The 13921-nt window shown below is 39.5% G+C and overlaps 1 protein-coding gene across 2 annotated transcripts in view; it reads left to right on the plus strand.

The window, feature by feature from the left end:
- The first annotated feature begins 6025 nt into the window (after nt 1-6025).
- ALDH1A2 (aldehyde dehydrogenase 1 family member A2) overlaps nt 6026-13921 on the plus strand; it is a 110740-nt gene continuing 102844 nt past the window's right edge. The window contains exons 1-2 of one of the 2 annotated variants that reach the window (XM_020981778.2): nt 6026-6101; nt 6499-6882. In XM_020981778.2, coding sequence (XP_020837437.1) covers nt 6766-6882 — 117 coding nt within the window. In that variant the 5' untranslated portion in view covers nt 6026-6101; nt 6499-6765. Of the gene's footprint in view, nt 6102-6378; nt 6883-13921 lie in introns of those variants that run through there. The other variant, XM_020981767.2, reaches the window with a different exon arrangement.

The raw sequence follows: 13921 nt of genomic DNA on the forward strand, positions 1-13921 counted from the left end.
TAATTTTTCACAAAGAAATAAAGAGTATACTTAAGTTAACTTCACTTGGGGCTTTCATATAAGATGTATTCTAAACAATAAACAGTTATAGCTCAAGAGGATAAAAGAGAGGCAATGTGAAAGACTACAAAAGTTGATACAGTAAGAGATGTAGAGCTGAAAGGGATCTTGGAGTTTGGGTAACTCAAGCCCCCCATTTTACAGATGAGAAAATTGAGACTCAGAGAAGCAAAATAACACAAATAGTAAGTGGAAGATCTGGGATTCAATCCTAGGTGTTCAGACTAAATCCAGGGCTTTTTCCACTAGCACTATTTGACCTCAAGATATTGGGAATGTAGAATATGTAGATGTATGACAGAGTAAACGGAGGGGAGAGAGAATGTAGGAGGATGGAGGGGAAAAAAAGCAGAAGGTGAAGGGTGCCTATTACGACACTAAGCTAGAGGCAGAATAATGCAGTGAGGGGGGAAAAAGTACTGAATTTGGAAGTAGAAGACAAGTTCAAATAGTGGCCTTACTTCCTTACAATCTGAGTGACCTTTAATAAATTACTTAATCTCCCCAGGTCTCTTCTTCCTCGTCTGCAAAATAAGACAGTTGTGCAAGATGACCCCTGAGGTTTTTTCAAGTTCTAAATCTATGAACCTATACATTAAATGCTGAAATACACAGAAAACAAGGAGATGGTAGGAGAAGATGTGGTTATGATTCATTGATCACACAGAAGTAGACTTACCAGGGAGCATTGCCCTGACTCTGGGAATTAAAAGAATTTAGATGGAGCAAGGACATCCTACAGAAGGTGGCCGTCATCATGTATTAAAGATTATGAGGCAGGGAGATTTATGAAGAGGAAGAACTGAGGAAGAAATGCTTAGTACCCCGGGCTAGGTGGTAATTCTGGACAAGCTTACAGATATGAGAAATGGGAAAATCCAAGGTCAGAGATGAGATCACAAAAAAGAGGAGGAGGATGGGAATGTTGGTTAATAGAGTGAAGAGATGGACTTAAGATGCAGAATAAGATATTTTTTGGATGTGGCTACTGTAGGAATTTTTGCTTAACTATATATATATATATTTGTTAAAAGGGTTTCACTTTTTTCCCAATGGAATTAGGATGAAGATAAAATTAAATGTTAACTGAAATAAAACAAAATGGAATATTTCATTTAGGAAGAATAAATGGGTTGCCATTATTTTCACATGTTTTTGAACATTTAAACATTAGTGGTTTGGCCAAAAGCTATTCTCTATTTGCTATTAAAACAAGAGAGAATCAATAGGGTTTAACATGCAGCCAGGTATAGCCCACCTGACTTCTAGGATATGGCATGCTTCAGATTTTTAGCAAAAACAATGTTTTTACTCAGTTATTCATTTTCCCCAATTAGTTATTGGCTTATCTTTAGGTCAATAGGCCTTAACCACACCCTCTTCTCTGATCCATCAGATGACCACTAGGTGTCATGCTAGCAGCCTTGAAATAAACAAAATCTCAGGGTTGGAAGGAATTTCAGAGGCAATTCTGTCCAACTTATATCTGAATAAAGATCTTTTCTACAGCATATGAAACAAGTGGTCCTTCCCTTATCAAGCAACCCATCCCACTTTTGGAAAGCTCTAATTATTAGCTTTTCCTTATACCAGGCTTAAATATGTACCTCTGTAATCTATACCCATTATGGCTACTGATTGTGTCCTTTGGGGCCAAACAGAACAATTCTAATACCTCTTCCTCATTCTAGACTCTTAACAGACAGCTGTCATGTCCTCTCTTTTATGTTTTCTTCTTTCTAAACTAACCACCCCCAGTTCCTCCAACTGATTCCATGTGACATGATCTTAAGGCCCTTTACCATTCTGGCTGCCCTCCTCTAGACACTCTTCAGTTTTTCAAAATCCTTTCTAAAATGTGGTACCAACAATTGAAAATAACACAGTCAGTAGAGTATGGTGGCATAGTTCCCATTCAGGCCCCCAAAATTATGATCCTCCCTTCCTTGACATAGTCTAAGATTACACTGTTGTTTTTTTTGGTTTTGGTAAAGGTTTGAGGGAAGCTGTCATATCACTGTTGTGCAGTTGTCCAATTTATTTCCATTTGAATGACATTATTTAAATCCATAAACATTTATTAAGTGCTTACAGAATGTAAAGCTCTGGATGAGGTGTTAGAGAAGCTACAAAGGTTAGAAAGGTGTGGTCTCTACCCACTCTTTCTATTTTCTGGAACGTTCTGTGTCTGGGATAGTGGAAAGAACACTGGAAAATAATAAATCCATGTAGCCCCCTCACACACACAGACACCCAGACACACACACACACACACACACACACACACACACACACACACACACACACACGCATGGATTTCTAACCACTGGCCCACCACTAAAAAAAAAAAGAGAGAAGAGAAAAACAAAATAAGAAGCCTTTAACACTAAGAAAAGCAAATCATAAATGAATGAGCAATACTGTGGATGAGGTTACAGATAAAGTGATGGGACACAAGCATTCATGCACACTGAGGATCTTCTTTAATACGTTGTTGTTCAATCATTTTTTAGCTGTGTCTGACTCTTTGTGACTCTGTTTGGGATTTTCTTGGCAAAGATACTGGTGTAGTTTGCCATTTTCTTCTCCAGTTCATTTGACAGATGAGGAAACTGGGGAAAAATAGGATTAAGTGACTTGTTCAGGGTCACACAGCTAGTAAGCCAGATTTGAATTCAGAAAGACTCAACTTTCTGACTTCAGATCCTGCATTCTATCCACTGCATCACCTAGCTTCCCTTTATTGAATATAGTAAGCATTTAATAAATATTGAATTAAATTAAATGGGGAATATATTAAATATTTTGCTTGAATTGATTAACAGTTATTCATTAGGTAGTTGCTATAGTATATGCTCAGAACAATATTAGGAGATTTAGGATATAAAATAATATGTTAGAATATATAGGATATAAAAGAAATACAGGACACCACCTTGCTCTACAGTCTTTACAATCTAATGGGAAACCTATGAATCCTGTCTATAGCACAGTACTAGCTATGGACAAATCATTTAACCTCTTTAAGTCTGTTTCAGAGTGTCAGGCCTGGAGTCAAGAAGACTCACCTTCATGAGTTCAAATCTGGCCTCAGACTCTTGCTAGGTGTTACTCTGGACAAGTTATATGTAAAGTGCTCTGCAAATGTTAACATACCATGTATCAAGTGTTATTATTATGAAATAATCAGAAAGTGCATGGCTAGTATAGCCTTTTACTTATTAAAACTAGGCCTTTTAAAAGGAACTTTTTGGAGCTAGTACTTTTTGGAATGCATTGGAAAATGAGAAGTACACCTGTTCCTAGCATTCAATCAACAAACATTTATTAAGCACTTACTATGTGCCAGGCATAATACTAGGCCTTGGGGATACAGAATGGAAGGTAATCTCTCTCTTTTTTACACTAGACCTCTGATTTCATCAGTATGGGAAGCTCCTAGTGAGGGATTTCTACCAATAAAGATCATAAATTCATAGATTTAGAGCTAGCAGGGATTTTAAAGGTCAAATGAAGAAAATGAGACACAGAGAAGTTAAATGACTTACACAGGTCACACAGCTAGCAAGTAACTCAGCCTAGATTTGAATGTAGGTCCTCTTGACTTCAAGTCCAATGCCCAAACTAAGCCATGTGCCTCCTCTTTTTTTTTTAATCTTAGCACTATGGTGAGACAAAAATGTATCTTTCTCCTTTCCATAGTATGATATAGCTTTAAAAGTACACTGGCTAGTCCTTAAAAAGACTTCATTTTATTATGTTGATATATAATATGTAGCAATTCAATTAAATAATGGGCTTATTTTCAATTTATGCCAACAATCCCTTTTGCTTCTAGACTGTAAATTCCTTTGTATCGTCCTCTGTACCTAATAAAGTGCTCTGCACACAATAAGTGCTTAATAAATGTTTTCAATTATTCTATCACTAATATTCTTTTTTTCTCATTAATGTCTCTACTTCCTCATTATCTCCTTGTTCCCCAAACCAATCAGACTCTACTTTTTCCCCATTTAAAAAAATCCTCTCTTCATCTACATCCTCACTCATTCACTTAATGTTAAGTACCTACTATGTGCCCATGGTCCCATCATTTAGCCAGATCCTAAGGTCTTTCCCTTCTCCTTGCAAACTAGAAATGCTCCCTTGAGTAAGTAAAATAATCTAGACTTTATGACACTGGAACTTTATAATGGGTGGGCTACAAAAAAACCTAAAGTTTTGTCTTTCATTTTTACCCCTCTTCATTGAGAGTCTGGGTGCTAATTAGACAGACGTCCATAATGAGGGCTGATATTCCAGGTTTGATATAGAAAGGACAAATAACCGGGGGACCCAACTGCTTTCTGGAACCAATGGAACTGTAATTTCAGTTGCTTCTGAAGTGGCATCAGAGAGCATGCTGGACCCTGCACAGTGGAAAAGTAGAGAGCATAATCCTAAGGTTCTTGTCAAGTTTGGATTAGGGGATGTGATTTAAGGGAGGAATAAAAAACTTCCTCCCCCCCAAGTATTTGCTGCTCCAAATTTAAAGACTGGGACCGAAGCTCTGTTCCACGAGAAGTTGTGGTGCTCTCTACATCTGGCAGTCGGATGAATTTTTTACAGACAAGCAAAAGGATAAGGATTGTAAAAGTAAATGAAAGAAAGATTAATGGAGGGGAGAAGAGAGAAAAGAAGCACAAAGCAAAGAAAACTAGTGTGTGGAGAATGGGGTCATGAGATCGTAGGATTTAGAGTTAGAATTAGCCAACAAACATATGCCACACATGCCCTGTCCTGGTGCTGGCCACACAAACAAAAAGCACGAAGAGGGGCTTTAACGATTAAGCTTGAGTAGAATATCTCTATACCTAAGAAAAGGAAAGCGAATGGAAAGGAGAGCAGAGGGCGAAAGATAAAAAGATGAGCAGGAAATTGAGGAGAAAGGTAGGAAAGCTGGAATAGCGTGACGAAGGGACCTCTTCCATACGGGCTCCCCCAGTCCCAGCCCTGCATCTAGCCCTGGTCCTCCCTTCAGTGAGCTCTGGGCCCGGCAGAGGGCAGCAGCTCAACAGGAGAAGATGCCTGGAACCTGCCAGGGCTCTGGGACAGAGATGGGGGGCGGAGCGGACAGAGGGCGTTTGCACTTTTGGGGGAGGGTGGAAGAACGAGGAGAAAGTTTTCATCCGGCACTGAAGCTTGGGGGGCTCTGGCCACCTAATGTCGGTGTCTTCAGCAGCGCTAGGCGTTTTGGGGCGGGAAGTTCCTCTTGGGGAGGCCCCCCCCAACTCTGCGCCCTGTGACGTCTTACTCGGCGTCTAGGAGAGCGGTGCAGAGAATGGCTCTCTTCCCACTCTCCGAGCCACACTGGGAGAGGCATAGTAGTTTCGCGACCGAGGCTAGGGGTGTGTGTGTGTGTGTGTGTGTGTGTGTGTGTGTGTGTGTGTGTGTGTGTGTGTGTGTGTGTGTGTGTGTGTGTGTGTGTGTGTGTGTGTGTGTGTGTGTGTGTGTGTGTGTGTGTCGGGGGGGGGGAACCCAGGATACTGAAGAAATTGGGTAATGCCCTTCCCACTCCTCTCCAGAGAGAAAACAATTCAGCTCAGAATTCTGTCCGCTGAGCCCTGAACGCCACGCCTAGGCTTCTCTGTAAAGCCGGGAGCCCAAGCCCGAGTTGGGGACACCTCGAGCACCCCGAGCTGGAGATGAGCGGGGAAGTGCTAGAAGCCCAGAAAGTCGCCTCGGGCGTCGCACTCTGGTCTCTCTCCGCTCGCTAAGGAAAAGTTGTACCCGGGTTCTAGACGGCTTCGGGGACCAACGCGAGCGCAAACTGCGCTCTCTCCTCCGGGCACCCCGCGAGCGCCCGGGAAGCTGCTTGCCGAGAGAGCTCTAACAGAGAAAGAGTTGTCACATACCCTCCCCGCCCAGCCCCCCTTTTCTCCCCTCCCCCCGCCCAGTTTAGCACTTGGTTGCTAATTCACTTCTCCAAAAGTAGCCACTTCTGCTCTCTTAAGCGAAGACCCAGGTCCCTGCTTAGGCACCCCGCTAAGATTTCTTCCCAGGTGCGCCTAGTCCCGAGGTGCTAATTCTGCTTAAAGGATGAGGGAATAAACCTCTCTCCACTCCGCCCGCCCCTATCCCGCCTTCCTTCCTCCCCCATACCTAGGATCCCTGTGTTTAGCTCCTCTTCTCCCCGCTCTCCCCACTTTCCAGGCAGGATTGGGGGCTGGGGATTCGGGGAGGGGGCACTTAGGACTTAGGGGGTGGTAACTGGGAGAAGTGAGGGATGCAGGGCGTGAGGGACGCGGGGAGGGGGTGTAGTGGTGGTGGAGGAGGGGCGGGGTGGACTTGACCAAGCGAGAGCCCATGACCTGTTGCGTGTTGATTGACTTAAGCCTTTCTCCTTGATCGGAGCTGAGTGGTTTATGTAAATAGAGGATTTTAATTCTATCGTCCTAGGTAGGATGGACCAGCCCCCCTTGCCTCTGCCCTCATGTCCAATAAGAAGAGACCCAGCTTGACACCTGCCTATATACAGAGCGAGAGCTAAATCTTCCACACTGATCCCCGGGACATATATATATATATATATATGTATATATATACATATATATATATACATACACATATATACACACATATACACACTTGCTTCTCTATATATATGAGAGCTAGAGAAATTCCAAGGCAAGGAAAAAGGGGTGTGTGCTAGGAAACCTTAAGACCATGACTTCTAGTAAAATTGAGATGCCTGGAGAGGTGAAGGCAGACCCCACCGCCCTGATGGCATCTCTGCACCTTTTACCTTCGCCCACACTCAACCTTGAGATCAAATATACCAAGGTAAGTAGACACCATTGTCCTCTTCCACAGGGGTTCCTTTCTAAAGGAGGGGTTTTTTTTCAATTGATTAATGCGGGTGGGGGACAATGAGCTGAAGGAGGCTAGAGATCCATTCTCGTCTGACCTTCCCAGATCCTGCGACTGAAATCCCAAAGAAACAGCTTTGGACCACAAGAACGCTTAAGCAGATTCCGCAAAAATCTTGGAAAGCTCCAACCTGGTTGCTGCAGAGTAGACTCTTTCCTTTCTTCTCTGCTTTCTGTTGGTCTAGAGTGACCCTCATACATTTCTTTCTCTTGCTCCTCACTGCTCAGAGAAAGTTATATGAACAACTTCAACTTTTCAGCGGGCAAAGGAGAGGGTCTTCTTTCCCAGCCTAACGTCTTTGCCCCATGGGGCTTCTTGGTTTTTCACTGTTCTAAGTTTTCCAAGGGCGCTCCTTTCTGCTAGATTGTTATATGTTGGACGAAATCTCTGGGCTAATTTTGCCCTTGAATTGACATTGTTGCTGGTGCCTTTTTTTTTCCGGTAGAAAATTGTGAAGACGGAAAATATTAGTGCTTTTTCCAAGAATTGTAAGAAAACTGATAATATTATAACGTAACTCTGATACCTACCAGCATTTCATTTGAATTTTGCAGAGTGACTTTTCTTCTAGGAACCTTAGAAACTAAACATTTAAGTGTATGTTAGCAGGTTCACTTTGGAGTTCAAGTTTTTTATAACCTAGAATCTAGAAGGGTTTTTAATTGTTAACGTAAAAAAAAAAAAGAATACACTTTCTTCTTTTAACTATCAATCGTCCTTAGAATTTCTTTATACCTTTTTTCTCCATCGAAAATTGTCAGCTAAAAATTAAACCATACTTCCTGAGAGATTTGTAGCTGGCATTAAAAAAATAATAATAAAATAGAAGGAAGAAATACTATGACAGATGTCTTGTAATTGGTTTTTAAAATACTCTCGTCTTCCTGCATTTGTCCATTTTGTTTAACGGTTTTTTTCTTAAAAAAAAAAAAAAGGTTCACCTTTTAATTTTTTTTTTAAGAGGCCAGCACTGAAAGGTGTTTTCTGGCAAGCTTTTGATGGTGAAGTTCTGTTTAGTATGAAAATCAGTTGTTATATTCCACATTACAGTTTATGGTGAATAAAAGGTACTGAATTGAAGTGTTGCATTAGAAGTGCTTTCACTTGTATTGAATTTTAGGAACTAAATGAGGATAATTCATATTATGAATGACAAATGGATTTCTTCTACCTGTTAGGTTTATGGGGGTGTGACAAATGGGTAAGAGGGGTAGAATGAAAAGTTATTAATGGTTACAGCTATTTAACCTTCTTTGCATAACAATTGTGCCAAACTTTTCTCAAATTTTGCAAATAGGGAACAAGGCAGAGGAGGCAGGAGGGGAGGGAGAAAAATTTCCAAACATAAAAGCTGCAATGAATAGCAGGTCCCTGGCTTCCTCAATATTAAAAACAACATTTTAATTAAAAAATAAGAATTAAGATCTAATAATTTTCAGTGGCTATGGACCAGAGAAAAATAGTGATGGCTTTACTGGCACATTTAAAAAAAAAAAGATCTCCCACGGCCTATTGGGGTTTGGCTTTACTGCTGCTCTACTTTTGGCCACGTTTTCTGTATAGCCTTCTCAGAGAGCTAAAGTTAGGGCTAGAGCAGGTATCTGTCTCAGGTTTTAATTTTGAGGCTCCTTCGCTTCTCTTGTTCAGTTGGACTCTCCCCCCTCCTTCTCCCTCCCTTTTCCTCTCCCCTGCCCGCTTCTGTAGGAAAGACAACTGATTTATAGCTAATTGGAGCCTTTAATGTGAAGTCTTGGCTGGAGAAGACTTTTATCTGGTATCCACTTTCCCACTTATTACAAAGAAAAACAATTAGAAATGAAAGAATGGATTGCAACCTGATTCTTTAATTTGTGGGGAGGAGGCACTTCATTTCTTGTGTGACAAACAGCCCCCATAAACACTAACACTAATCCAAAGGAAAGCACTTTCCCCCAAACTTGTAAAATCAGATATCTGTGAACATTCTCAGCAGCTTTACTCCTCTGCTATTCAGCCTGGACCCCTAAGCTTGCATATATTCCAAGCAACAGGGCAAAGCACTTATTAAAATCCTGAGCACCAGCTACAAGGAAACTTGTTTTTTCTTCTTTCCTGATAATTTAGTATTGCAGTTCCTCACCCCAGGGTAAACAAGGAACAGAAAAAAAATAGCCATTCCAGTGATGTCCTGAATTCTAAAATAAATAAATATAATCAATTTGCAAATATTGATTTCAAAAATGATCCAATGTAAAATGGATAATTAGGAAAATGATCACCTTTTTAGGAGCCTCTAAGATAAAAGTACAAATTTAAAGTATCACATTTTTAGGGTTCATTAGATAGCATATATAAAACAGGCCTTAGATCTATATTATCTTGAGACAGTATGTGATATGAAAGGAAAAAGTCCCTCAAAGAACCATTTTCCTATCTCGAGTTGATGGGTCTTTTGGGAATGATATTGTCTATAATTTTCTTTACCCTTTGGGACTGTAATATGTCACTGAACGCAAACAAATGTTTAGATTAGGAAAGCTGGAAATTTCAGTATGCATTTAGAGTGATTTTCATTTATCAAAAGGCATTTATGTTTCTTTCTAAAATAAAATTTTGATTTCTTCCCTTGTTAAGAGCCTTTTATTTAAACACTTATCCAGGAGATTTAAGATAACTTGGCTAAGGCAATTCTGCTAGTTTAGGAAAGAGCTAAGAATTTCTCTCTCTTCTCTCTCTCTCTCTCTCTCTCTCTCTCTCTCTCTCTCTCTCTCTCTCTCTCTCTCTCTCTCTCTCTCTCTCTTTCTTTCTCTCACTCTCTCTCTTCCTCTTTTTTCTCTCTCATATCTGTCATCTATCTGTCTATCTATCTGTCTGTCTGTCTATCATCTAATCTCTATCTCAATAGACAGATTCCGGCTTAGGGATACTTAAGAGAGCCAAGGTCAGTGATTTTGCCCGCAAATCACACTCGTCATTACTTAAGTTGCTGAAGAGAAAACCTCTACGGTTTTTCATTGATCTTAAGGAGGTAAAAACTAAAGTCCAAATCACAGGATGTCACTGAAAGCTCCATTTTCTCTAGTAAGAATGATGTCCAATGGCACTACCCCTTTTTGAAGGAGATATCTATTCTTACTTAATGTCTGTTCTTCGTTCCGTAATGTAGTTACTTAGGGTCTAAAGGTTTGGGTTGATGCCATTTGAGGGGTGTGTGTATGTGTGTGTGTGTGTGTGTGTGTGTGTGTGTGTCTAATGAATGATTCTAAACAGAGGGGGCTGCACAGAACAGAGAAGAGCCACTAGAAAAGGAAGAAGGACCCCAGATGCAGTAGTAGTAGTAGTAGTAGTAGCAGTAGTAGCAGTAGCAGCAGTAGCAGCAGTAGCAGCAGCAGCAGCAGCAGCAGCAGTAGTAGTAGTAGTAGTAGTAGTAGTAGTAGTAATAGTAAGGAACCAGTTTGAGAGGAAAAGTCATGAGTTTCCCACAGGGACATCTCAGCAGTTAGTATGGAGTTTTAGTCTACTTTAAAGTTTGCTAAACTCAGGGACCTTAGAAATTTGCAGACGAAAAAATTGTCATCCAGAGAAGTTATCATTTACCCAGCATCAGACAGCTAGTATGTGGCAGAGTGGGGCTTTGAACCCAGGCTCTCTGAATTCAAATCCATATTCTTTTGTACTACACAATGCTTGTCACCACTAATAATAAAATCCTGTATTTAATTGGCTTGATTATAGCATGTTGTATGGCTAAGCATGTGATAAGGCAGTGGTACCCAACCTGGAGTACACATATCGCCCTCCCCAAACCTTTGGAATTATCAGAAGCCATTCAAGAGGGCATGAGAAATATTTGATAAATAATTATATTATCCTATTGAAATATTTCAAAAGTAGCGGTATTAGATGAAAAAAAAAGTCATATTCCCAATAAGGTTTTCTTTATAAAATTAATTTCTTCATTTTATTTCATTTGCGTGTGTGTATATCTGGCAAACTCTAGAATTTATTTCCTTTCATAATGAATGGGGGTAATGGAAGGTTTACTGATAATTAAGGGATATAGGGACCAAAAAAAAGATTGACCGCTAATTGCTAAAAATGTGGATACTTAACCTTTTTGTGTCATCGACATCTTTGATAGTCTGGTGAAGCCTATGAATTGCTATCTCAGAACAACATTGTTTTTTGCTAAGTTTCAGTTAGAGATTAGTGAAAATAAAGATCTAGGGTTTTTTTTTCCCCATCCAAATTCACAGCCCCTCTATAATCTATCCATCAATCCCTCTGGAGTCTGTGGATCCCATGTTAAGAATGCCTCTTATAGGTGAATTAATGCTGAATGATCATTGATTGGTGCTTCCCTGATTAATTCATGCCACTAAAACAATTTCTTCTAGATTCCAGCAGGCTCTTTTGGGGACACTTGTCATCCTCCTTATACTTTCTCTTTCATTGTGGTCAGGGCTGGGCATCAATAGCTTTCCTCATTAGGCTAATGACCTATATATACATATCACTTTTCTCCTGAGAACACATGAACTCAGAACCTATTTCTATCAATATGTGATTTAAATTGTTCCAACACGTATTGTTTAAGGCATACATGTGATAAGTTTAATTTGCTGTTGCATTATCTAGATTAATTAAGACCTTCTAAAAAGGCCTAGCAAGCCAAGATTAATGCTACATTTGTTGGTACTCTAGAAAAATTATTTGAATTGTTGTGCATCCTCCTTAGAGATGCTGATGAAACAGTTTAAAGCCCCATAAAATAATCCTTAAAAAATAGGTGCAGGGGATGGAAGAAAGAATTGCTGTTGAGTTATGTGAAATACTTTTATTGCCATCCACCCTCATAGGGACCATTGTCTATAAACAGTGGAAACTTTGTTGAATTGCATTGAATTCCAGCATCAGGTTCAGTGGGTGTGCCTGACCATTCCATTCCTTGATCAGAAACCCTAAGTGGCTTCCTATGGCCTTGAGGAAAAAACTACAAACTCCTTTATCTAACATTTTAAGGCCCTCCACTATATCATATCACATCATATTATATCATATTATGTTATGGTATATGTTATGCTATGTTAAGTTGTGTTACATTAGATAATTTCACATCATGTATCATATATATGTGATACATATAATTATCATATTATATTGTGTTACATTCCATTACGGTGTATTACATCATATTATATTATAGTATGTTACATTATGTTATACTATAACATTTGCTCCCTGGCCATACTTGCACCTTCCCACCTCCGTGCATTTTTCACAGGCCATTACCTTGGCTCAAATGCACTTTTTCCATATCTCACCTCTTAAAATCTGTCTTTTTCTATCAGGCTTAGTTCAGGTGGCACCTCCTCTATGAAGTCTCCCCTGCTTCTCCCTGCTAAAAGTGATCTGCCCCTCTTCAAAAGTTCTTATATCATCCATCATTTTGTCTGATTCTTTTCTTCACCCTTTTGTCACATTCTACCTTGAGTCTTATTTTTTTGTACATAGTGGTCAGATCCTCCTTGAGGGAAGGCCCTGGGTTGCTTTCTATCTTGTGCTAGTGCAAGGAGCTTCATAAGTATTTTGTTGAACTGAGCTGAAGAGGAAAGAGAAAAAAGATAAAAGTGGAAGCCATTGGAACAGGGAGGAAAGAGGAAGAAGAAAGAGGAAGAAGAAAGAGGAAAAGCTTATTCTAAGGGCTTGATCTAAAGATCTAAAAGTAACTGAGCAGGACTCTTGTTTGGTCTTTACTAGTAGACATCTGAATTTACCTTTAGGACCTACCACACAGGGTGGCCGTGAAGATCAAATGAGATCCTGCATGTTAAGTGCTCCATAAACCTTGAAAGTCAATATAAATGTCAGCGTACCAGTATGTTCAGCATACATGAATGTAGCGCCAGGTTTAACCTGGGACTTTGAAATATTTAAGCTACAGTGGAATTTTCCTGTAGATATTTTACTAGGAGAGTTACAATAAAGAGTAATTTCTTTTATTTCAGTTCAATGAGTTTTATGTTGAGTTATAGTACTCATTGAACTGTGTAAGGTTGGTAAAAAAAGAAAGTTGCCTTGTCCAGCCTTGGATGGAAAATATAAGAAATTTAAGACATTTTACTTGTCTTCAAGGAGTATGAAATCCTATTAGAGGAATTATGGTTCAAAATGCAGTAAGGATGAAAATTGGAGACATTGAAATTGGGCCCAAAAAAAGAGTAGTAGATTGACTTCCCTCATCTGAATCTTGGTTTCTGCATCAGTAAAATGGGGAGGTTGGGAGAGAATTTGGAACTCAAAATTTTAAAAAATAAATGTAAATTTTTTACATGTAATTGGGAAATATGTAATGAAATAGATAACCTTTTATTAAGCTAAAAAAATGAGGAAGTTGGTCAAATGGCTTTAAGATCTCCTCCAGGTCTGGATCTAAGATTCTATTTATGGTCAGCCTCTATATAAAGATAAAAAATTTTGAAGTTTCAGGAAGTCCTTATTTTCTGACAAAACACCCACTTTGTCACATATCAATACGCAAAGATTATAAACAGTTTTATCCATCTTAGAGCTGAGGTACTGACATTTATGGCTTTCCTTTTAAAAATTAACACTTACTAATACTCCTGTTTTTGATGCAACTGTGCAGAAACTCCTAGGGCCAAGTATCCTAGGCCCATCATGGGAGGTGTCTTTAGTGATTAGTAGAAATTTATACACCCTACAGGACTTTACAATCCTAGAATGAGTGTTTTAGTGATAAATTACTCATACAATTTTAGATTTATATGTTAGTTACATATATTTATACAATTTAAACCACTGGGGTTTGTCTTTGTTATGTTTTGTTTTTAGTAATTTCACACCAACCCAATGAAGCTGGAAGGGCAGGGATTAGGGTTTTTGCCTTGTTTGTAGGGAATGGGGTCAGGAAAATGGGGCTGGCTGGATTAATTGTTTCATCCTACTCTGG

The sequence above is a fragment of the Phascolarctos cinereus genome, unplaced genomic scaffold (assembly GCF_003287225.1).
Source record: "Phascolarctos cinereus isolate Bilbo 61053 unplaced genomic scaffold, phaCin_HiC Scaffold_3;HRSCAF=262, whole genome shotgun sequence".
In the NCBI taxonomy this organism is placed as follows: Eukaryota; Metazoa; Chordata; class Mammalia; order Diprotodontia; family Phascolarctidae; genus Phascolarctos; species Phascolarctos cinereus.